The following is a 25,467-nucleotide window of genomic DNA, read 5'->3' on the forward strand; positions in this document are numbered from 1 at the left end:
ATGGAGCTGGAGCACTTTGACGAGCGGGACAAAGCTCTGAGAAACACCCGAAGAGGTTCGAGAGGCAACGGGCTCCCCAGTCCCACTCACAGCGCTCACTGCAGCTTGTACAGAACCAGGACTCTGCAGGCACTGAGCTCGGAGAAGAAGGCCAAGAAGATCCGGTTCTACCGCAACGGGGATCGTTACTTCAAAGGTATCGTTTACGCCATTTCTCAGGAGAGATTCAGGTCTCTGGAAGCACTTCTGGCCGACCTCACGCGATGTCTGTCCGACAATGTCAACTTGCCACAAGGGGTACGGACCATTTATACCGTTGATGGGGTGACGAAGATCGGCAGCATGGACCAGTTTGTGGAAGGTGAGCATTTACGAAGGCAGAAACCTTTACAATGTAATAGATATTATAAAAAACTCTGACAAATGTTGTCATGCTAAAGTTGTCGATGGGGGCAGCAGAAATACTGCTGGAAACCATGAAAATCACCATGAAAATACTGTGCTATACATTTTTTCGGTAACCTAAACACTAATACATGAAACAGGACATTGAGAACGAAACTTCATTTAAATGTTTCTTCACATTCGAAAGTTTCAAGTTAAAGTTGTCGTGACTCCAAAGCATTAATCAAGTTTCTAAGGATGAAAAAATGTGAACACTTACGTTAACAGGTAAATAATTAAAGGTCACATAGAGTGGTCCTGTTGCACATATATGTTAGTTATGGAGGTCTACTTACATATATTAACTTGTTTTTATGGTCAAAAACCTCCTAGTTGCTGTAAATGAGCCGATAGAAATCTCTCCTTACTGACGCTCTCCTCAGTCGCGCTGTTTCAGACTGAACTCTCAAACCCAGAAGACAGACTGTGTTGTGATTGGCCAGCCAGCGTAGAGCCTTCCCAACTCTCTTGTGATTGGCCAATATCCGGAAGTGACATAATCAGCAAACCTGCTCTCAGAAGCACAGCTCCCCCCTCTGGAACGGTGGATGCACTGCTCCTCATTATCAAAACATTGTTTTAACAATGTTTAAAAATAGCTTCGTCACGACTCCCCGCCGCAGTCCCTTTGACGACCTTTGACCCGGAGTCAGACCCAGAGTCAGAAGACACTGTCACAATCATCATCCAGATGAATTGTTTAATTGATTAATTGGTTTACCTCTGATATGAATGCCAGGATAATTGGTTATATTCTCGATTTTGTGTCTTCACCGTCCTGTTATCTTTCCTCCGATTCTTCGGAACTTCTTCTGTTTTCTGGAAAAACTGAAAGTCTCATCTTTGTGTTTTGATCCCTCTGCAGGTGAGAGCTATGTCTGTGCCTCCATAGAGCCGTTCAAGAACCTGGAATACACAAAGAATGTCAACCCCAACTGGTCTGTTGGTGCCAAGACTGCCGTGGCGCTCCGCGACCCGTCTTCTCTCGGCAGCGCCAAAGCCGGGAGCCCGGAGACGAAGGAGAACAAGGAGTTTATTAAGCCCAAACTGGTGACCATCGTTCGCAGCGGAGTCAAGCCTCGCAAGGCCGTACGAGTCCTGCTCAACAAGAAGACGGCGCACTCCTTCGAGCAAGTCATGACCGACGTCACGGACGCCATAAAGCTAGACTCTGGTGTAGTCAAGAGGCTGTTTACTGTTGACGGCAAAATGGTAAGTGATTCAATCAAATTTTCAATGATTTGAAACCACATTTTTCACGTCTTAGCAACTTTCTGATCCTTTCCGATCTGGCAGAGTGGTCAGTAACACGTTCTCCGGGTAAAAGTAAAAGTATTAAATACAAGTGAGGAGTTAAGATTGAGCCATGGTGGGTCGGGCGAGTTGTCTTTCAACCGGAAGGTTGTGGGTTCAATTCCTGGCGTCTATATGTGTCCTTGAGCAAGACTCTTATTGCCCCAGATTGCAGTGTGTGAATGGGTGAAAACTGTAGTGTAAAAGCAGCTCATCAAGACTAGAAATCTCTATATAAATACAGACCATAATACCAACTCTTCTTCTTCTGATTTTATTTGGTAGGAACGAGTAACAAAGATAGTTAGAGGAAATCTAGCAGAGTAAAAGTTGCTAGAAATATAGATAACAAAGTACAGATATGTGAATTTTGTACTTAAGTAACAAAATATTTGTATGCTTTATTTGGATTGCAGTACTGCATTTAAACTCTAGTTGCATGTCTTGCATACTGCCCCTTTAACTACATTCTACATTGACAAGTTACTTACACTGTGGGAAAACTATATTTAAAAGAAGCACTTTCCCACAATATCACTACCTGAATCTCCATCTGTGTCCAGACCATCACTAACATCTAATCACGTCTTCCCCTCGTTATAGCCTACATCCTCAGAAAATTGAATAAAAAGCTGTCCATTACTTTTTCTTTTACAGTAGTTGTGTTTCTGTCAAACAAACAAATCAGCCAGAAACAAAAGCTTCTTCGCTGAAGCTAATAACGTTGAGCTAATCACATTGTGCAATAGAACACCCCTCTATCAGCTACATCGATGATACACTCTGTACCGGTTATTTAAGACGATCTACTTATTTCTGCAAAGTCACGTTGACGGTGCTCCTCGTACTCCTAGAGGAGGAATCATGCATTACAACAGATTCTACTCACGACAGCACGGAAAACAGGTTTGTTAAATCTGACGATATAGACTATGAGTGATCGCTTCTGCCCCTTTTTCCAAGAAAACTCCAGCTTTCAATATCTGGTGGAGATTCAACCATTTAGGAATTACGGTACTGAGAAGTTCTATTTCTCTGTTTTTCCGGTAGTTTTGGTGGGTTAGGAGTTTGACAACAGGATTGTAACAAAATGGTTAAAACTGCTTAAATTAACGAATGGAAATAGGGTAAAATATTATGGAAAAGTCATGGAAAAGGTTTTTGTTCTTTGTGGGAACCCTGTATATGGAGAAGTGTGAACCTTGTGATGTTTTGTGTCTTTTTTAATTATTATACCTTTCTCAAAACTAAACAAGAGCTTTGGATTTTGCTTTTTGTATCTCTAATCACCCTTCTAACATTAATCCATGGTGTTTTTCCGGTATTTTTGCATTTGAAAGACAAACACAAAGCAGCCATAAAAACATTAAGTGCTCTTCACCTGAGAGTGCTTCGTTATCGTGGGGCTTTTTTTTTCCTCCACCACTAATACGTTAATTGCTGACAAGTGGAGAAGACGCACGGATGCATTTGTCTGATCAAAGTAGATCGGTGAAGCCTTTGGGGGAATCGTTCACAGAGTGTGTCTGTGTGTCTGTGTGTCTGTGTGTCTGTGTGCAGCAGCTTCTCACATTTGGCTGTGATGGCCTCTTTTATCTGATCATTTTTTTTTAAATGTTTCTGCTTTATGTTCTCTCAGTTTCACCTCTTGCAGGAACTTTATTTATAAAGCACTTCACCAACAACGCAGCAAACACGTGATTACGATGGCTGTAACAACCTGTGGTAGAAAATGCACATTACAGCTCAGCATGTCGTTCATGACCTGGTTCACATTTGCTGTCAAAGCAGCAGCAAGTTTTCATCCCAAGTTTTTAAAAGTGATTTAGGAGAAATAGGACGATGTATGGTGGCCCAGATGGCTCACTGTGAATGCAAAAGACAAAACACGGACCCAAAAGTCACAACACAAACAAAGGCTACAACTCGGACACAAAGGTCGCAACATGAAGCAAAAGTCACAACACGAGTAAAAGCTACAACACAAACACAAAAGTCTCAACATGACACAAAAGTCACAACATGATGCAAAAGTCACAACATGACACAGATGTCACAACATGAGGCAAAAGTCACAACATGATGCAAAAGTCACAACATGACACAGATGTCACAACATGAGGCAAAAGTCACAACATGACACAGATGTCACAACATGATGCAAAAGTCACAACATGATGCAAAAGTCACAACATGAGGCAAAAGTCACAACATGAGGCAAAAGTCACAACACGAGTAAAAGCTACAACACAAATACAAAAGTCACAACACAAATAAAAGCTACAACACAAACACAAAAGTCAAAGTTACGCGAAAGTTGCAACATGAAGCAAAAGGCACAACAAGAAGCAAAAGTCGCAACACAAACACAAAATTCACAACATGAAGCGAAAGTCACAACATGAAGAAAAAGACGCAACATGACGCAAAAGGCACAACACAAACACAAAAGTCACAACATGATGCAAAAGTCACAACATGATGCAAAAGTCACAACATGAGGCAAAAGTCACAACATGAGGCAAAAGTCACAACACGAGTAAAAGCTACAACACAAATACAAAAGTCACAACACAAATAAAAGCTACAACACAAACACAAAAGTCACAAAGTTACGCGAAAGTTGCAACATGAAGCAAAAGGCACAACAAGAAGCAAAAGTCGCAACACAAACACAAAATTCACAACATGAAGCGAAAGTCACAACATGAAGAAAAAGACGCAACATGACGCAAAAGGCACAACACAAACACAAAAGTCACAACATGATGCAAAAGCCACACCACGAAGAAAAGTTACAACCCACCACAAAAGTCCAAACATGACACAAAAGTCACAACACAAATAAAAGCTACAACACAAACACAGAAGTCACAACATGATGCAAAAGCTCCTTGATGTTATGCTAACGTTTCTGAAGCTTATAATAAGCAGAATATGAAAAAAGAAACACATTAAACAAATAAATGTCTCATTCATGATGAAACATTAACAACATTAATTAATCACAGTAATAAAGTTGAAATCTTTCATTCAGCTTCTTCTTCACTATGGTGATTTGCATCCTGTTGTTATATTATTGTTGGTACAGCTGTCAACGCTCCAGAATGTGGCTTTAATGAGTGGCTTTTGTGTCCGTGTTGAGCCTTCTGGGTCGCCGTAGCTTTGCCTTTCAACAATAAATATAGTTTAAAAAAACAAAACACCGTTCTATTTCTCACTCCTATCACCAAGGAAACACGTCCTTAGAAAAAGTGAGACGCAACCCAGAAGGTTCAAGTTCACCTGGGAATACTTTTCTAAATGTACGAGGAGAAAATGGGTTTCTAGGACTCACATCTCATATTCCTATGATTTGTGGCACAGTTTCAGACTTGAGAGATTCAGCAGCTGAGTTTGTACCAGACTTTTACAGTTAATGATGAGCTGTCACAATTTAGAGTCATCATCAGACAGAACATCCTGACACAGATTCATCTCAACGGGACACAGTTTTCTAATGTCTAAACTTGAGCTATTAATTATTACAGGATTCTTGGTAATGTGTTTTATTTATATAGTGTATAATTAATTGATCTAACTGTGGTTATGTAGCCTCATATTTTGAGTTGTCTATGGGCTCAGGAAAGACAACGCTTAAATGTTTAGGATAATTTATTGGCAGAAATGTAATTGAATACTAACCATCAGTATCATAAAGTATCAGTATAAGTTGAATTTATTATATTCCATTTTCACGAACTAAAGATAATTTCAGCTCGATTTAATTCACTGGACATTTAAACAAAAGCACTTCATTTGTGTAGACATAGAATAAACCTTAGTATGAAAATGACTTTGGTAGAAGTTGAAGCCACTTTTTATATAATATTCCTTAAGTAAAAGAAAAAAAAATGACTGTACTTAGTAAAAGTACACAATTTATTTAGGAAATGTCGAAAAGTACACAATTTATTTAGGAAATGTAGTGAAAGTACACAATTTATGTAGAAAATGTAGTAATAGTACACAATTTATGTAGGAAATGTTGTAAAAGTACACAATTTATGTAGGAAATGTCGTAAAAGTACACCATTTGTTTAGGAAATGTAGTAAAAGTAAACAATTTATGTAGGAAGTGTAGTACACAATTTATGTAGGAAATGTCGTAAAAGTACACAATTTATTTAGGAAATGTAGTGAAAGTACACAATTTATGTAGAAAATTTTGTAAAAGTACACAATTTATGTAGGAAATGTTGTAAAAGTACACAATTTATTTAGGAAATGTAGTGAAAGTACACAATTTATGTAGAAAATGTAGTAAAAGTACACAATTTATGTAGGAAATGTTGTAAAAGTACACAATTTATGTAGGAAATGTTGTAAAAGTACACAATTTATGTAGGAAATGTAGTAAAAGTACACAATTCATGTAGGAAATGTCGTAAAGGACACAATTTATGTAGTAAATGTAGTAAAAGTACACAATTTATGTAGGAAATGTAGTAAAAGTACACATTTATGTAGGAAATGTTGTGAAAGTACACAATTTATTCAGGAAATGTAGTAAAAGTACACCATTTATTCACAAAATGTAGTAAAAGTACACCATTTATTTATGAAATGTAGTAACGAGTATTTAAGATATTTAGAGGAAATGTAGTGGAGTAAAAGTTGTGAGAAATATAATTAACAAATAAAAGTACAGATACGTGAATGTTGTACTTAAAGTACAGTAACAAAGTATTTGAAAAATGCATCTGTAAACAAAGATTTATTGAAAAACAAGATTTAAATGTGGGAGTTCTGGGTGCATCGCTGGGTGTTTCCCTTTTGTTCCTTTGCATGATGAAGTCTCACGCATTCATTTCCCATAGTGCTTTTCACCTTAAGAGGACGATAATTCTGCTTTGAAGAATTTATATTAGAACCGAACATTGGAGGAAATAAAAAAAAAAAATAAATAATAAAAAAAAAGCTTTATCAACCCTTTCTCGTGGTTTCTATGGTGACGTGCTCCCCCGAGCTGGTTGCTAAGGAACAGCCTCTGCGGCAGAGCGGTGCAGGAGTGATGTAAGGTGTGTCTACACACACTACACACACACACACACATGGCAGAAAGATGGAACACATGGCGGCACGATAATCCCGAGACATGATCCAATCTGTGCGGGATTTTCACCGACAACAAATCTGTCTTCAGTTATTTATATATTCAAGTTATTTATAGGAAGCACTTGACTGACATTTTTAGTGAATCAAATGTGGATGTAAAATCTGTTAAATTCGTGTTTCCTGGTTCTGTAATTGTCTTGTCGTCTTCTATTCCCGCTCAGCTGTTATTGATTTATCTCGATGCTGGAGTTTCACGCTGTGACGCCACATGGTCAAATATCCACCCGCTGACATACAGGAGCTTTTTTCATGCACGTTTAAACTTTTATTAAATGATCCGTCTGTGCTTTTTGGTCCTGAGACAAACACAGTTTGTTCTTTTTAAAACACAAACTCGATGAGTCATTAAATTCTCCAACCACAGCGACATCATTAGCCGACGTATATTAACTCTGACGTCACAAAACCTCACTGAAAAGCGGTAAAACTGCAAGTTGTGAATTTTAATATTACATTATTATTTAATATTGACATTGAATTTATCACTCGCTTAGTTGTTCTTCACGTCGTCATTTGTTCTCTCTCTCTCTCTCTCTCGCTTAAGTCTAACACTGAGCGTATCGCAGACGACACGTTTGCGCAAATGTGCACTTTGCATTTCCGTAGTTTCTGAAAGCTGAGAAGTTGCACGTGAAAGGCTGGTGACACGGTCGAGAGGAGAGGAAACATTTTCTGAGCTGTTTTTCTGGGATTTTTTTAGTTTTGGGGGGGTCTGTTTTTACGAGATTTTTTTTTCGGGGTCTGTTTTTACGAGATTTTTTTTCGGGGTCTGTTTTTACGAGATTTTTTTTCGGGGACTGTTTTTACGAGATTTTTTTTCCGGGGTCTGTTTTTACGAGATTTTTTTTCGGGGTCTGTTTTTACGAGATTTTTTTTTCGGGGTCTGTTTTTACGAGATTTTTTTTTCGGGGTCTGTTTTTACGAGATATTTTTTTTCGGGGTCTGTTTTTACGAGATTTTTTTCCGGGGTCTGTTTTTACAAGATTTTTTTTTCTGGGTCTGTTTTTACGAGATATTTTTTTTCGGGGTCTGTTTTTACGAGATTTTTTTCCGGGGTCTGTTTTTACAAGATTTTTTTTTCGGGGTCTGTTTTTACGAGATATTTTTTTTCGGGGTCTGTTTTTACGAGATTTTTTTTTTCGGGGTCTGTTTTTACGAGATTTTTTTTCCGGGGTCTGTTTTTACGAGATTTTTTTTTCGGGGTCTGTCTTTACGAGATATTTTTTTTCGGGGTCTGTTTTTACAAGATTTTTTTTTCGGGGTCTGTTTTTACGAGATATTTTTTTTCGGGGTCTGTTTTTACAAGATTTTTTTTCGGGGTCTGTTTTTACAAGATTTTTTTTCGGGGTCTGTTTTTACGAGATTTTTTTATCGGGGTCTGTTTTTACGAGATATTTTTTTTCGGGGTCTGTTTTTAAGAGATTTTTTTTTCGGGGTCTGTTTTTTACGAGATTTTTTTTCAGTGACTGTTTTTACGAGATTTTTTTTCGAGGACTGTTTTTGCGAGATATTTTTTTTCAGGGTCTGTTTTTATGAGATATTTTTTTTCAGGAACTGTTTTTCCGAGATATTTTTTCTCGGGGTCTGTTTATCTGAGATTTTTTTTCTGGGTCTGTTTTTATGAGATTTATTTTTCAAATTTTTTTTATTTTTACAAGATTTTTTTTCCGTGTCTGTTTTTACAATATAGGGGGGAAAACTGCTAAATTGTCTGTTTATATACATTTAAATGTGTGTTTGTATTATTTGGACATTGAGACAAAGACTAAACACATTTTTTAAATATGTGTTATACTGTTCAAATTTCAAATTTAGCATGCAAGGTCTGGTGTTTGTGTATAACTACAGTGTCTTTGTAATTTTAAATTGTTAACATGCAGTATTTGTAAATAACTGCCAGATATTTCAAATTATTCTGGGCAATTGGACAAAAGCATTGACTCACAGGACAGTTTCTGGCCCTTTTATGATTTAAAGTCCAGATGGACATTTGAGGCTTAGGTGTTAACAACTCCACGTTTTTGACCAGTATTAGACCGATACTGATACTGATACTGACCGATGTCATGTTTCCCAATGTTTCTCTTTTGTGAGTCACTGTCTGTTTTGTTCACCTTTCCACTGAAAAAACAGGAGAGATTCAGCTCCGTCTGTTTATTTGATATAATGACATGATGTTTACATGGATCAGCTTCCACAGCTGTTGTTCAGCTCTTCAAACTGGAAAAGCTTGTGTCTGCACGAGTCAGATAAAAAAAACAAAAAAACAACCCGACGATCAATATTTGCACAGGATGCTCAGGGACCATGTGTGGATGTTGGGGGATGAACGGGTGGATTGAGTGGGTGTGTTTTTTCGGGGCGGTGGGGGATGGTAGGTCTGATGAATCTGCTGTGTCACTGAACCAGCAGGCAGAAATAATCAATATTAACCATCACACACATTCTCTTCTTCTTCTACTGTTGCTGCTGATTCGACTTCAGTTTCCTTATTAACTTATTTTGACTTAAAATCATACATTTTTGACACTTTTAAAATGATCTCTGATGATGTTGCACCAAGATTATATCTGTTTGTTTTCAATTGTGGAATAAGGACAAGTAACCATTATATAACGGTTTATTATTTTTCCAAGTCTGTGTACATACAGTACATTTATGCAGAGACAGTAAATTAATAAAATGAAATGATTATCTTGTACATTATACTGTAGATGTGTTCTTTCATCTACCATCTCACGTGTGTTTAATGTCACACTGATGCGTTCCTGTGTTGTTTTGACTTCACGCTTCGTTCTTTTGTCTGAAGCTGGTTCTGCACAGAACGTGACAATGAATTGAAATCTTAAAGTAGCCGCGTGTGTCTCCCTCACCTCTCATCATCTCAGACTCGGCTGTGATTCCGTCTGGCTGCCATGGCAACGGCTGTGCCGCAGCTCTCCTGCTCCCACTGGGAACACTGGAGGAGGTGTGTGTGTGTTGGGGGGGGGTGTGTGTGTGTGTGTGTGTGTGTCCCCCACTGAAGCGTTAGATGTGTTATTATAGATGTGTGTGAATATAGAGCGACACTGAGAAAAGCTGCAGTGATCACTTTTGTGTTCACCTCCTGCACAGTTTTAAAGGAAAATCATTCATGAATTTAAAAAATAAATTATGATGATGGCAAATTTTGTGTAATGCATTTACCGAAAATATTTTTTTTTGTTTTACGAGAATTTTTTTCCAGGGACTTTTTTTTACGAGATATTTTTTCAGGGTCTGTTTTTACGAGATTTTTTTTTCAGGGTCTGTTTTTACAATACTGTTAAATTGTCTGTTTATTTACATTTAAATGTGTGTGTGTTTTATTTGGGCTCGTTCAAGTGAGAAAGCTAAGTTTCAAACTAACCACCACTTTTTCTTCCGCTCCCATTTTAAAGCTGCACTGTGTAACTTTTAAAAAACACAATAAGAAATGATCTGTTACATTCAAACCACCGTCAAATGAGCTCACACAGTGAATCGGCGTTTTGATCATGTGTCTGTGGAGACACAAGCGTGATGCTTCCTGATCATCTCCATCTCTATCGTCCCGCAGGAGAAGGAGAACTTTAGGTTAAGGAATTGTCCCTGGTTCTCTGAAACATGAGCGCAGAGCTCTTGGTTCTCTGGCCGCTCTCGTTAAACATCAATAATCCATTTGAGTGGAAGATGAGTCAGCATCTTTTATGTATTGATGACACAGCAGGTTCATGCAGAGTGTACAGTCTCTGTTTAGTGACGCGTTTATTGATCACACATTGTATCGAATTGTTCAGCTGTTTTTTCAATACATATATTATTATTATTATTATGATATCACGCACATAAGTGACATTATTATTGTTGACTTGTGTTGCCAGGTTAGCTGCCTTCAGGACTTTTTCGGGGACGACGACATATTCTTTGCATGCGGCCCAGACAAGTTCCGCTACCAGGACGACTTTAACCTGGATGAAAATGGTAAGTGAAGCTATGAGGATTGAATTTATGTGAATTTCACAGTCAGAGATTCTAATGTCAAGATCCTTTTACTATTTATTGGAATTATTAGAGGGATCACTCCCACTATATGTTATATGTTTTTCTTTCTATACTTGTGTGGACCACTCTCTGTCAAAACACCTCTTTTGTGGGGCATTTTTCGTTGTGGGGACATTATGCCGGGTCCCGAACGTGGTCCCCACAATGTGGTAACCACATGTAGGTGTGTGTGTGCGTGTGCGTGTGTGTGTTGTGTGTGTGTGTGTGTGTGTGTGTGTGTGTGTGTGTGTGTGTGCGTGTGTGTGTGCGTGTGCGTGTGCGTGTGTGTGTGTGTGTGTGTATGCTCTTTTCTTCCTATAGACCACTCTCTGGTAAAACACCTCTTTTGTGGGGACATTTTTCCTTGTGGGGACATTATGCCCACTCCCTAATGTGGTCCCCACAATGTGGTAAAGGCATGTAGATGTGTGTGTGTGTGTGCGCTATTGTCTTTCTATACCAATGTGGACCACTCCCTTGAAAAACACCTTTTTAGTCGGGACATTTTTCATTGTGGGGACATTATGCCTGGTCCCTAACGTGGTCCAAACGTGTGTGTGTGTGTGTGTGTGTGTGTGTGTGTGTGTGTGTGTGTGTATGCTCTTTTCTTTCTATACTTCTGTGGACCACTCTCTGGTAAAACACCTCTTTTGTGGGGACATTTTTCCTTGTGGGGACATTATGCCGGATCCCGAACGTGGTCCCCACAATGTGGTACCCACATGTAGGTGTGCGTGTCTGTGTGTGTGTGTGTGTGCGTGTGCGTGTGCGTGTGCGTGTGCGTGTGCGTGTGTGTGTGTGTGTGTATGCTCTTTTCTTCCTATAGACCACTCTCTGGTAAAACACCTCTTTTGTGGGGACATTTTTCCTTGTGGGGACATTATGCCGGATCCCGAACGTGGTCCCCACAATGTGGTACCCACATGTAGGTGTGCGTGTCTGTGTGTGTGTGTGTGTGTGCGTGTGCGTGTGCGTGTGCGTGTGCGTGTGCGTGTGTGTGTGTGTGTGTATGCTCTTTTCTTCCTATAGACCACTCTCTGGTAAAACACCTCTTTTGTGGGGACATTTTTCCTTGTGGGGACATTATGCCCACTCCCTAACGTGGTCCCCACAATGTGGTAAAGGCATGTAGATGTGTGTGTGTGTGTGTGTGTGTGTGTGTGTGTATGCTCTTGTCTTTCTATACCTTTGTGGACCACTCCCTTGTTTTGTTCACAGAATGCAGTTTGGCGAAATCTGCATCGTACGGTCGCCTTCCCACCGTACACGGTCGCTCTTCCCCAAGAAGCAGTGGGTTTTCCCGCAGGAGCAAATCTCCATCATCCACTGGTTCAGGTAAATGTTTGTATTCTGTTCATGACATTTTGGTTCATTGTCGCTTTATAATTAAAATGTTACAATTTTCATTGATAAGACTATGTTAAAAAATCACATCAATCTTCATTTGAAAAGATACAATATTGGTTCATAAAACAGTTTTTAATGTCATTTCTTCACAATGCTGTTTTTTTTTCATTTCTCGTGGACTAACAGCCAACGGCACAGCAGGCAGTCAACTGTCCACGCCTCGGTCTGGAAAGTCTCCTAGTCCGTCTCCGACCAGTCCAGGAAGTCTCCGAAGACGACAGGTGACACAAATTTATGTTCAAATATTGAATAAATCCAATGTGCTCCATTATACTCCATTATCTTAGTGCATTTAAAAAGCAAGAATTAATTATAAAACTCTTATTGGCAAATCACACTTTTATCTCTTATAGTTTTAATGTCTATTTGAATTTTAATGTCTTGCTTTTATTCTGTGATTTTCTTAATGTATTTCTATGCCTTTGTAGAGCACTTTAATTGCCCTGTGTATAAATAGTGCTACACAAATATACTCTCTTTGTTTTATACAATAATAAAAAGTTAAATTAAAGTCATATTACTCCTTTAAAAAACCTAAACCATATATACACTTCTCTACCTAACCTGCAAACCAATAGAAAAAACATTGTAAAAATAAGAAGTAGTAACAATACGTAGCTAACACTGCTCTGCTTAGTGTTAGCTTGCTAGCGTTACCAAGCAGTAGTGACAACACAAACACAGATTGTTTGAGTACAACTTCCCTTGCAATGGAAAAATCTTTATTAAATACACATAAACCAGTTTTTACAGTACTATTTGCTGTCTTGTCTGACACTTTTGAATTATCAGTGTGAGCAATGTTAGCATCAGGCTAACATCTTTAACACATTGTCCTCCAATGTGGCTGTAGATTCAGAGCCAGGCTGTTGAAAACGCTCAAAAAAGTGTCACTTGCTTCTGTTTTTATTATTATATATTATATTTACACATTTTATTTGCAAAAATAAATAGTTTAAAGGTGCATTATGTAATAAATCATAAAATCCTCCTAATATGTCACAGAGACTCAGGAATAATGTTCATATAACAAACTGAACTCACCAACAACAACAGTACAGACAAAATATTTGCATTAAAAAAAATCTTTTACAGACTGCAAATCATGTTTATGTTTTGAAATCATGTTTTGGAATGATGTGGCGCCACCTACCGCCGCCTACCAATCATTGCAGTCAGTAGAGTCTCAGCTGCTGAGCAACCACCGGTTGCCAGTCACGTCTGAGCTACAATGGCGGAGAGAAAAGAAAACCTAAAAGATCTCGGTATTTTGAATTTGAGTGTAGTTACCGTTTTTGGCCACATTCTTACATTTGGGGCTTTTAAACGCAAGTGTTGTTGTGTTATAAGGAAATCCTGTGTATCACACCGACTACACCACTGTGTTTAGCGACTGTAAAGTGGCAAGAAATCCAACCATCATTGCCACCATGGTTAATTAATCATAAGTTTGACTGCTGGGGCAGCTGCGGTGGTTATTTTCCGCTCTTTTCAAACCACACGTCTTTGTGCTGGTCAGACTGTTCGTGGATTATTAGACCACGCTTTTATTTTTACTCAAGGCTGACAGAGTGGAACATAAAGACCGTGCTTTCGCAGGCTGTAATTACATTTTCCTCCAAGATTTCAGAAAGACAAGTCCATTGTTCTCAATCTGTGATTCTCTCTTTTCTCCTTCTTCTTCCTTCAGGGATCTCAACACAGTGGCTCTTCACTATCTTTAGCTTCTACCAAGGTTTGCAGCTCCATGGATGAAGGAGATGGACCAGGAAGTGAAGGCAAGACCAGACATGAAGCATGAATCTTCTGTGTTTTAGACGATTTCTGGCATATTCCCTTGGCTTTTTTTAAAGTTAAACAAAGAACATTTATGTCAATTTATGTTCAATTATTTGACATACTTAAGTGCCTCAATGTCCCATTTCATGTATTTAATATATACTTAAAGGTGCATTATGTGATAAATCATAAAATCCTCCTAATATGTCACAGAGACTCAGGAATAATGTTCATATAACAAACTGAACTCACCAACAGTGAAAATATTTGCATTAAAAATAATATTTTGCAGACTGCAAATCATGTTTATGTTTTGAAATCATGTTTTGGCATGTGGCGCCACCTACCGCTGTCTACCAATCATTGCAGTCAGTAGAGTCTCAGCTTCCGAGCAACCACGGGTTGCCAGTTACGTCAGAAAACGAAACCTAAAAGACCTCTGTGTTTTGAATTTGAATGTAGTAACTGTTTTTGGACACATTCTTACATATGGCACCTTTAAACATAATTTTTATTTATAATATAGATGCACCCTGCAGTGTAGACACTAAATACAGATTAGAGAGAGAGAGATTTTCAGTGATAATTAATGAATTTAGTCAATTTAGGTTACATTTTGGATTTACTGGTAAAACAAAGACAAACCTGATCATATTCAGGGCAAAATCAGCTTGTATTTAAATATTTTAGAGATAGTCAGACTCCCTGCAGATATTGTAGTAAGAGTTTCGGTTCACTAATGTCTTAATTCTCACAGTATTTTAATTTTTCTTATTTCTATTTCTTACCGTTTACATTTTTTATTCTGAATATAATGAAATATAATGAACACACTTCAAATGTATTACACCACATTTAATCAGGTGAAGGGAAATTCAGGTGAACAGAAATAAAATAAATTGGCCCAATTTTCTCCAGAAAAATCCAAATTTGTCAACTTGTGATCTGGAATGTTTTGTTTTGCTCTGCAGCTGAGTTCATGGACGACTCGTCTTCAGTTCCCGTCTCCATCTCAGAGAGGTACAAAGTGGGGAGGACTTTAGGCGACGGAAACTTCGCCGTGGTGCGGGAATGTGTGGAGAAATCCACAGGAAGAGAGTTCGCTCTGAAGATCATTGGCAAAGACAAATGCAGAGGAAAGGTGGGACCGCAGTTTCTGTCTTGTGTTTAGATCTTGTGTTTTACTTCTAAAACGTAAAGTAGATTTTATATCAGAATGTCGATGGAAGACGAGTGGCCATCAAGACTTGAAAAGTGCCATGTAAATACAGACCATTTGTCATTTAACCTCTTCTTCCCTGACCCTCTTTTTGGAGTCCCTGCTCGAAAATGACATGCCCAAACTAAATAGAGTAAATCTCTGCAGTTACAAGCTCTATGTGGATTATTTTGGCATCAAAATACAGATAACACTTGTGAGATTCCACCAGAGGTGTAAGTTTCACTGCAGATGCCACTGTGTCAGAGTAAATGTACATGGAACACAGCATAACTGAAGGATTTTTTATCTCTTGCCTAAAAAAATATTGCATTTTAAAGCAAATATCACCTTTAAAATATGCATTAGCTTAAAAACACATGGAGGTCATGTAACAACATGTGGACATGAGCTGTGCAGAGTCTGATGCTGCTGAAGTGAAGCAAAGTAAAATGACAGAGGTTTTAGTAAAGAGATGTCTAGGCGTTCTCTCTTTTGGCACAGTTTGGCACCGTCTGTGCCATTTGAGATTTCTTAGGTACCAAAATATTAAAACCTCATTTAATTTTATTTACATGTCACTACAGGTCTAAAAAGAACTTGTTTAACTCTCTGTAAATCGATGCTCCCTGTGTGGTGTGGTAATAACAACTCTGTGACTCTGCAACGTCTTCAGTTACGCAGCGCCATAGCTCTGGCTTACCTTGGTCAATTAGGGTGATTGACAGCTCGTTTAAAACCTCTAAACCGGTAGAATCAGACCCCGGTCTCCAAATGCGTGTGAATCACTTCATTAGCGAGTCAAAAGGACATAAATGCATGTGACGCGTTTGTGCGGACATCCGCCCTTCTCTAATCAACGATCTGTCGCTCTGTAATGATCAATCAGACCGGGATTTGTCCCCAAAGCATGCTGGGAAGTGTAGTTCTTCATTACAAGTGGCTTTGTTCCAGTGGAAATAACTTGTTTTGATAAACAGCAAAGGTAAGACAGCTGCGTGTGACGCTGCCCCAGGGTGAAGAAGAGGTTAAAGCGGAACTAGACCGGAAGTTCCTATTAACGCTGTTTTTTTAGTGTGTATCTGCGTCATTACCTTGTTTATGAACCCTGACGGTTCGAAACAAACAGTTCAGCCATTGCTCAATTCTTGTTGATTTTCAGGGTTTCATTTTACTTTTATCACACAGGAACACATGATCCAGAGTGAGGTGTCGATCCTTCGACGTGTGAAACATCCCAACATCGTACTTTTGATAGAAGAAATGGACACACAAAGTGACCTTTATCTTGTCATGGAGCTGGTGAAGGTATACATTATCGTTTCTTATTTGTTGTTGGTTCTTTGGACTTATTTTGGTATTCGTTGTTTTTATGTACATAACGTAGCGCAGCCTTTTTTTTGAGCGAAACATTCTGCATCAATAAACTTTAACCTCGCGTTTTCACTTTGTAGAGGTTTATGTTTTGACAATATTTTACATTTTCTTGGTTTCCTTTGGGCAGGGGGGCGATCTCTTTGACGCTATCACCTCCTCTAACAAATACACTGAACGAGACGCCGGCTGTATGATCTTCAATCTGACCAGTGCCATCAAGTACCTGCACAGTCTCAACATCGTTCACCGAGACATAAAACCCGAAAACCTGCTGGTGAGTATAAACATATTCATCTTGTATACATCCTCACAAGGTAATTGTTTTTTTTTGTTTTGTTTTTTTTAAAGGTGCCATATGTAAGAATGTGGCCAAAAACAGTTACTACATTCAAATTCAAAATACCGAGGTCTTTAAGTTTTTGTTTTCTGACGTAACTGGCAACCCGTGGTTGCTCGGCAGCTGAGACTCTACTGACTGTAATGATTGGTAGACGGCGGTAGGTGGCGCCACATGACAAAACATGATTTCAAAACATAAACATGATTTGCAGTCTGCAAAATATTTTTTTTAATGCAAATATTTTGTCTGTACTGTTGTTGTTGGTGAGTTTAGTTTGTTATATGAACATTATTCCTGAGTCTCTGTGACATATCAGGAGGATTTTATCATTTATTACATAATGCACCTTTAATTTTTTCATGTAAATGTGCAACACAAATATTTTGCAAAAACAAATTACTTTGCAAGTTCTGTCAAAAAAAGGGATGCACATTTTTTTGTTTTATATACGGAAATGATTGCCTTTTTATTGGGATGTACTGGTTTATTATGTGGACGACTCCACTGAGTGAGGTCTGTTTGAAAACATGCCTCAGCCTTGGTGTGATCCTGACGTTTATTATGGGATGGGACATTTGCATGACTGAGTGGGTCAGAGTTGGGGTCTGTTTTTACGAGATTTTTTTTCCGGGGTCTGTTTTTACAAGATATTTTTTTTCGGGGTCTGTTTTTACGAGATATTTTTTTTCGAGGACTGTTTTTACGAGATATTTTTTTTCGGGGACTGTTTTTATGAGATTTATTTTTCAAAATTTTTTTATTTTTACAACATTTTTTTTCCGTGTCTGTTTTTACAATATAGGGGGGAGTTCAGTTTGTTATATGAACATTATTCCTGAGTCTCTGTGACATATTAGGAGGATTTTATCAATTATTACATAATGCACCTTTAATGATTATTTCACTTTTATGAAATAAGAAACAATTGTATTTTGGCTCTGAAACATTATTGAACTATTAGCAAGTAAATATTACCGTTCATAATCTGGTTAATTATTGTATTTACTCACAGAGGTTGCTTTGTGAGTCAGAAGAAAAACATTTTAACATGTGCAAGATGTGCAGCCATCTGCCTAGACAGGTTGGGGTGAAAGGAAAAAATGGGGGACAGAGCTTTTCCTCCTCTGCTTAAGATTTTATTAATAATAATAAAGAGGTTTGTTTTTATTGACTGATTGTGCTCCTTAAAAGACAAGTGGTCGTCTCTCACAGGTCTTTGAGCATCATGACGGCAGTAAGTCCCTCAAACTGGGAGACTTTGGTTTGGCCACAGTGGTGAACGGGCCCCTGTACACCGTGTGCGGCACGCCCACTTATGTAGCGCCCGAAATCATCGCAGAGACGGGGTGAGTCTGTGATTCACTCACACTCGATCATTCAGGCGTTTGTCGAGAAAGAAAAGAAACACAAATAGTCACGTGATTTTTTTGTTTTCTGCTGCTGTTACAGTTATGGTCTAAAGGTGGACATCTGGGCGGCCGGTGTCATCACCTACATCCTCCTGTGTGGATTTCCTCCTTTCAGAGGGTGCGTACGTGCTTCTGCAGAGTCATGCATGACGTCATGGATTCTTTTGATTGGTTTGATTGTTGTTAAAAATGTGTTTATTTTTTGTTTTTCTTCAGCAGCGGTAAAGATGAGGACGCTCTCTTTGACCAGATCTTAAACGGTCAACTGGATTTTCCTGCATCGAACTGGGACAACGTGTCCGACTCTGCAAAGGTTTGTTGAGACCATGTTATACTATGTTCATCCCTTTATCACTGAGCATGTGATTTGTCGCAGACATCTGCGCACGTGTACTTTGCATTAGCGTAATTACGCAGCGGTTTGTAGAATTCAACACGAGTACATTTAAAATATAAATAATCGTCTTCCCCTGCCTCTTCCATCCGTGTGTGTCGATGAGTGAGACTAATGTTTTTTCCTTCAGGCTCTGATCGCTGCGATGCTGCAGGTGGAGGCAGATCAGAGATACACAGCAGCTCAGGTGCTCGATCATCCCTGGGTCAACGTAAGTCAAAGAACCTACAGAACCATCAGAGCCAAAGCAAAGAGGATGAAAATCTCTTTTTTCTCTGTTCTGATCTGTTATTGCACAACATTACTCAACCTGACTGAAAACATTCAAATGTGCAATTGAAATTGGTCAAATTAGTCTTTGAAACAGAGGAAGCTCATTTCAGGTCCAGTTATTTATATTTATTATTATTATTTATTTATTATTATTTATTTATACATAAATTCTGCAAACGAACGACTAGAGCAATGTAACGCAATAATTATGTAAAACTGAAATGCTATAATAATGTTTTTATTGACAGCTACTGAAACAACTACTACTAAAACTACTGCTAAATTACTAACAATACTACTACAAAAACTACTAAACTACCACTAAAACAACTAGGACCAAAACTACTACTAAAACTACTAAACTATCACTAAAACAACTACTACCAAAACTACTACTAAAACTACTACCCAAACTACTACAAAAGCTGCTAAACTACCACTAAAACAACTAGGACCAAAACTACTACTAAAACTACTAAACTACAACTTAAACAACTATTGAAACCACTACTACCAAAACTGCTACTAAAACTACTACCAAAACTACTACTAAAACTACTAAACTACCACTTAAACAGCTACTGAAACAACTACTACTAAAACTATGACCAATACTACTACTAAATTACTACCAAAACTACTACTAAAACTACTAAACTACCACTAAAACAACTAGGACCCAAACTACTACTAAAACTACTAAACTACCACTTAAACAACTATTGAAACAACTACTACCAAAACTACTACCAAAACTACGACTAAAACTACTAAACTACCACTAAAACAACTACTACCAAAACTACTACTAAAACTACTAAACTACCACTTAAAACAACTACGACTAAAATTACGACCAAAAATACTACTAAATTACTAACAAAACTACTACAAAAACTACTAAACTACCAGTTAAACAACTACTACCAAAACTACTACAAAAACTACTAAACTACTACTAAAACTACTTATCTACTTAACAACCACTTGTACAGTTTGTCATTAATCATCTCTTTAACTGTTAATTATTTGTTAGTCTTTTAAACATTTATGTGTTATTGTAATAGTTCCCGTGCAGAGAGCTCAACCTCACTTTCATTAGTCTTTTACAGTGAGAATAAAGCTGTTGTGATTTTGATTCCTGACCACACATGCAAAAGATGCATTCAAGAAACCCCGTAAATGTCAGCACGAGTCCAATAAGTAAATACATGGTGCTGCTGCCACTTTGTGGTAATAGATTTGCCACAACATTAGTAGTCATCAGAGTAGAAATGCTTTAAAATAGTTATGTTCCATTTATAACTCCTTATAATCATTATTACAGTCAAATAATGTTCTTCTTTGTTCTTCTCTGTGTTTCTCAGGATGACGGAGCGTCAGAGGCCGAACACCAGCTTCCTGTGGCTGGAAAGATCAAGAAACACTTCAACACCGGGCCCAAGCTCAACAGCACTTCAGCAGGAGTGTCAGTCATTACAGTAAGACCTGGACGTGTCATGTGTGCGTCACTGCTGCGTTCTGTCATTTTAAATCACAGAAAATGGTCCAACTCACTCACCCAAACTTTAAGGAGAAACAAGTTTAAATGTGTTGGGATCACAAAATGTTATCACTTTAGGAATCACTGCTCTGCCTTAAAACAAATGTCCACTTAGAGAAATGGCAAAAATCCTCATAAAAAACCTGCCTTAACTTAACTCTACTAACACATTTATTTTGAAGTGAATTCATGACCTATTTTTAAAAAAATGTCTTTTGTCATTTATAAATTAGTTGCTCTGCTTAGTTTGGCTGACTCATCACATTCTCCTTTTGCTACCTCAGCTGTGTGTGTGTGTGTGTGTGTGTGTGTGTGTGTGTGTGTGTGTGTGTGTGTGTGTGTGTGTGTGTGTGTGTGTGTGTGTGTGTGTGTGTGTGTGTGTGTGTGTGTGTTCTTGTACTTGCGGCATACTGAGGACCAGTGAGGGTTTTTAACCAACAGAGTGAGGTCATTTTTACGGAGTGAGGACATTTTGGCCAGTCCTCACTTTATATTCATTGAAATCACTTCCTTAGGTTGCTATAACATGCTATACTCAATTTGTCAAAAAAAAAAAAAAGACGTCATAGTATGTTTGACTTTTTTTTTCTAATTTTGGATGACATAGTATAGTATGACGTTTTTGTCAAATTTTGGACCAACAATTTTGGGTCAAATTTTTTTCTTCAAATTTTGGACGACATAGTATAGTTTGACGTTTTTGTCAAATTTTGGACAAAAAATTTTGGGTCAATTTTTTTTTTCTAATTTTGGACGACAGTATAGTATGACGTTTTTGTCAAATTTTGGACCAAAAATTTTGGGTCAATTTTTTTTTCTAATTTTGGACGACAGTATAGTATGACGTTTTTGTCAAATTTTGGACCAAAAATTTTGGGTCAATTTTTTTTTTCTAATTTTGGACGACAGTATAGTATGACGTTTTTGTCAAATTTTGGACCAAAAATTTTGGGTCAATTTTTTTTTCTAATTTTGGACGACAGTATAGTATGACGTTTTTGTCAAATTTTTGACAAAAAATTTTGGGGCAATTTTTTTTTTCTAATTTTGGACGACAGTATAGTTTGACGTTTTTGTCAAATTTTGGACCAAAAATTTTGGGTCAATTTTTTTTTCTAATTTTGGACGACAGTATAGTATGACGTTTTTGTCAAATTTTGGACCAAAAATTTTGGGGCAATTTTTTTTTCTAATTTTGGACGACATAGTATAGTATGACGTTTTTGTCAAATTTTTGACCAAAAATTTTGGGGCAATTTTTTTTTTCTAATTTTGGACGACAGTATAGTTTGACGTTTTTGTCAAATTTTGGACCAACAATTTTGGGTCAATTTTTTTTTTCTAATTTTGGACGACAGTATAGTATGACGTTTTTGTCAAATTTTGGACCAAAAATTTTGGGTCAATTTTTTTTTCTAATTTTGGACGACAGTATAGTATGACGTTTTTGTCAAATTTTGGACCAAAAATTTTGGGTCAATTTTTTTTTTCTAATTTCGGACGACAGTATAGTATGACGTTTTTGTCAAATTTTGGACCAAAAATTTTGGGTCAATTTTTTTTTCTAATTTTGGACGACAGTATAGTATGACGTTTTTGTCAAATTTTTGACAAAAAACTTTTGGGGCAATTTTTTTTTTCTAATTTTGGACGACAGTATAGTTTGACGTTTTTGTCAAATTTTGGACCAAAAATTTTGGGTCAATTTTTTTTTCTAATTTTGTACGACAGTATAGTATGACGTTTTTGTCAAATTTTGGACCAAAAATTTTGGGGCAATTTTTTTTTCTAATTTTGGACGACATAGTATAGTATGACGTTTTTGTCATATTTTTGACAAAAAATTTTGGGTCAATTTTTTTTTTCTAATTTTGGACGACAGTATAGTTTGACGTTTTTGTCAAATTTTGGACCAAAAATTTGAGGTCAATTTTTTTTTCTAATTTTGGACGACAGTATAGTATGACGTTTTTGTCAAATTTTGGACCAAAAATTTTGGGGCAATTTTTTTTTTCTAATTTTGGACGACAGTATAGTATGACGTTTTTGTCAAATTTTGGACCAAAAATTTTGGGGCAATTTTTTTTTCTAATTTTGGACGACATAGTATAGTATGACGTTTTTGTCAAATTTTGGACAAAACATTTTGGGTCAATTTTTTTTTTCTAATTTTGGACGACAGTATAGTATGACGTTTTTGTCAAATTTTGGACCAAAAATTTTGGGTCAATTTTTTTTTCTAATTTTGGACGACATAGTATAGTATGACGTTTTTGTCAAATTTTTGACAAAAAATTTTGGGTCAATTTTTTTTTTCTAATTTTGGACGACAGTATAGTATGACGTTTTTGTCAAATTTTGGACCAAACATTTTGGGTCAAATTTGTTTTTCTAATTTTGGACGACATGACGTTTAAGTCATATTTTGGACCAAAAATGTTGGGTCAAATTTTTTTTCAAAATTTGGACGACATAGTATAGTGGGCTCCATCTGCAGACATTTTATGGTGCTGCAACCAGTAGTTCTTTAAAGATGTCATTCATAAAGTAGATATTTGTAATTGTGTTAATTTATAAAGTGGAAATGCTGGTCCTCAGTATGCAGCAAGTACAAGAATGTGTGTGTGTGTGTGTGTGTGTGTGTGTGTGCCCCAGATTTTCATCCTCTCACACTTATAAATAGCAAAATTGACCCACGATGACGAGGTCTGTGTCCATGAGCTGCTTATTTATTTATTTACTAAAGTGACATTTGTGACATTTAATTGGGTATACATACATACATATATATATGTATGTGTATATATATATACATATATATATATATATATATATATATATATACATACATATATATATATATACATATATATATATATATATACACATACATATATATATATATATATATACATACATATATATATGTATGTGTATATATATAGACATACATATATATGTCTATATATATGTATGTATGTGTATATATATATGTATGTATATATATACATACATATATATATATATATATTATACATACATATATATATAAATATGTTTATGTATATATATGTATACATATACATGTATATATATATGTATATATACATGTATATATATATAGACATACATACATATATATATATATATACACATACATATATATATATATACACATACATATATATATGTATGTGTATATATATAGACATACATATATATTTCTTTATATATATATGTATGTGTATATATATATGTATGTATATATATACATACATATATATATATATATTATACATACATATATATAAATATGTTTATGTATATATATGTATACATATACATGTATATATATATGTATATATACATGTATATATATATAGACATACATACATATATATATGTATATATATATATGTATGTCTATATATATATGCATATATATATATAGACATACATATATGTCTATATATATGTATGTATATATATATGTATACATATATATGTATATATATATATGTATACATATATATATACATACATACATATATATATGTATATGTATATACATATATATGTATGTATATGTATAAATGTGGTTGTATAACTGCACTAGGAACCAGTTTGGTACACGTATGTTCACTCTTAGTGAAAACACACACACAATTAAAACAAAAAATAGCCCTTTAATGAAAGACTAACCCAGTAAAATATACACCTGCTTAAATCTACAATACATGTAGATCTAAAAATATATTTACTGCTTCTTTTCTAACCATTAAACAGCCTTTTTAGACTGGAACGTTTCTAAATGTCACTCTCCCACACCAAAGCCCATAGAGAAAATGAACCATTTTACATCACAGCACACAGGAGTTGTCGATCCGCTGCTGCTTCCATGAGTAAGTTTAAATGTGTTATTTTACAACCTCAGAACTTGAAATCCTTTGTTCAGATTTCACATAAGTGGCACAGACTGACCACAGGGGGCAGCAGTGGACCAGCAGCGCCCGTGTCACCGTGAGCTAAAAATGCACATTTTGTCTATGGGGTTTGGAGAGTTTACACTATGTTCATTATATTTATGCTTGTTTGAGGCTCTTGATTGTAGAGGTTTGCATTTTCACCCTCATCTCATCCTCTCAGACCACACCGCTCGATAAGGAGAAGCAAGTTTTCCGACGAAGACGCCACCAGGATGTGAAGTCCATCCCGCAGCTGCCCCACAGCACCACCAACACCACCACTGCTGCTGCTGCTGCTGCTGCTGGTGCTGGTGCTGGTGCTCTGTCCCCGTGTGACTTCACCTCCGAGTCTGAAGACCTGTCCCCGGGTTCTGCCGACACCATCCGTTCACCCGTGTCCCCGTTCTAACACAGAACATCGTCGTGATCCCACGTTTGTTGTCGCACTTTTTATTTGAGTTAAATTCAGAATGAGGGACGGTTTGTCTCAGGATCAAATATGTCACAAAATTTGCCCTTCTTACAGAAAAATCACAGCACAACTGTTTTGACCTGGATTTCTGCACAAGCACTGGTTATTAATAGAAATCTGGCGTCCTCTACTGGTTAATACTATGTACTGCAGGGAAGACAAACCTGTGTAATTTAATTTATTCCTTTTTAATTTAACTCTTTTTTTACATTTCACATTTGGGATTTGGTGTCACTTTGCTTCAGTGATGTATGGTGGCCTGGAAGTGCAATCCATTATTCCAAAAAATATATATATATATTTTTTTTTTTTTTTTTTTTTTTTAACAAAAGCTTGAGACAATTTTTTTTTTTTTTTTTTACCACAAATCAACAA

At 36.8% G+C, this 25,467-nt stretch overlaps 1 protein-coding gene across 3 annotated transcripts; it reads left to right on the plus strand.

Annotated features, from left to right (window-relative positions):
- dclk1b (doublecortin-like kinase 1b) lies at positions 1–25,029 on the plus strand (the record flags this gene model as incomplete). Of its 3 annotated transcripts, none has more annotated exons than XM_083886691.1 (15): positions 1–361; positions 1,310–1,656; positions 10,776–10,875; positions 12,154–12,270; positions 12,469–12,563; positions 14,033–14,120; positions 15,093–15,262; positions 16,508–16,627; positions 16,824–16,970; positions 18,249–18,382; positions 18,486–18,563; positions 18,662–18,758; positions 18,970–19,050; positions 20,480–20,593; positions 24,802–25,029. In XM_083886691.1, 15 exons carry the CDS (start codon positions 1–3, stop codon positions 25,027–25,029), a joined length of 2,277 nt encoding a protein of 758 aa, XP_083742817.1. The 3 variants fall into 3 exon arrangements, with proteins under 3 accessions (XP_083742817.1, XP_083742816.1, XP_083742818.1); XM_083886690.1 differs by having other exon boundaries at positions 14,033–14,114; positions 15,066–15,262; XM_083886692.1 differs by having other exon boundaries at positions 14,033–14,114.
- Between the last annotated feature and the right edge of the window lie 438 nt (positions 25,030–25,467).

The sequence above is a fragment of the Microchirus variegatus genome (genome assembly GCF_963457635.1).
Source record: "Microchirus variegatus genome assembly, chromosome: 3".
Taxonomy (NCBI): Eukaryota; Metazoa; Chordata; class Actinopteri; order Pleuronectiformes; family Soleidae; genus Microchirus; species Microchirus variegatus.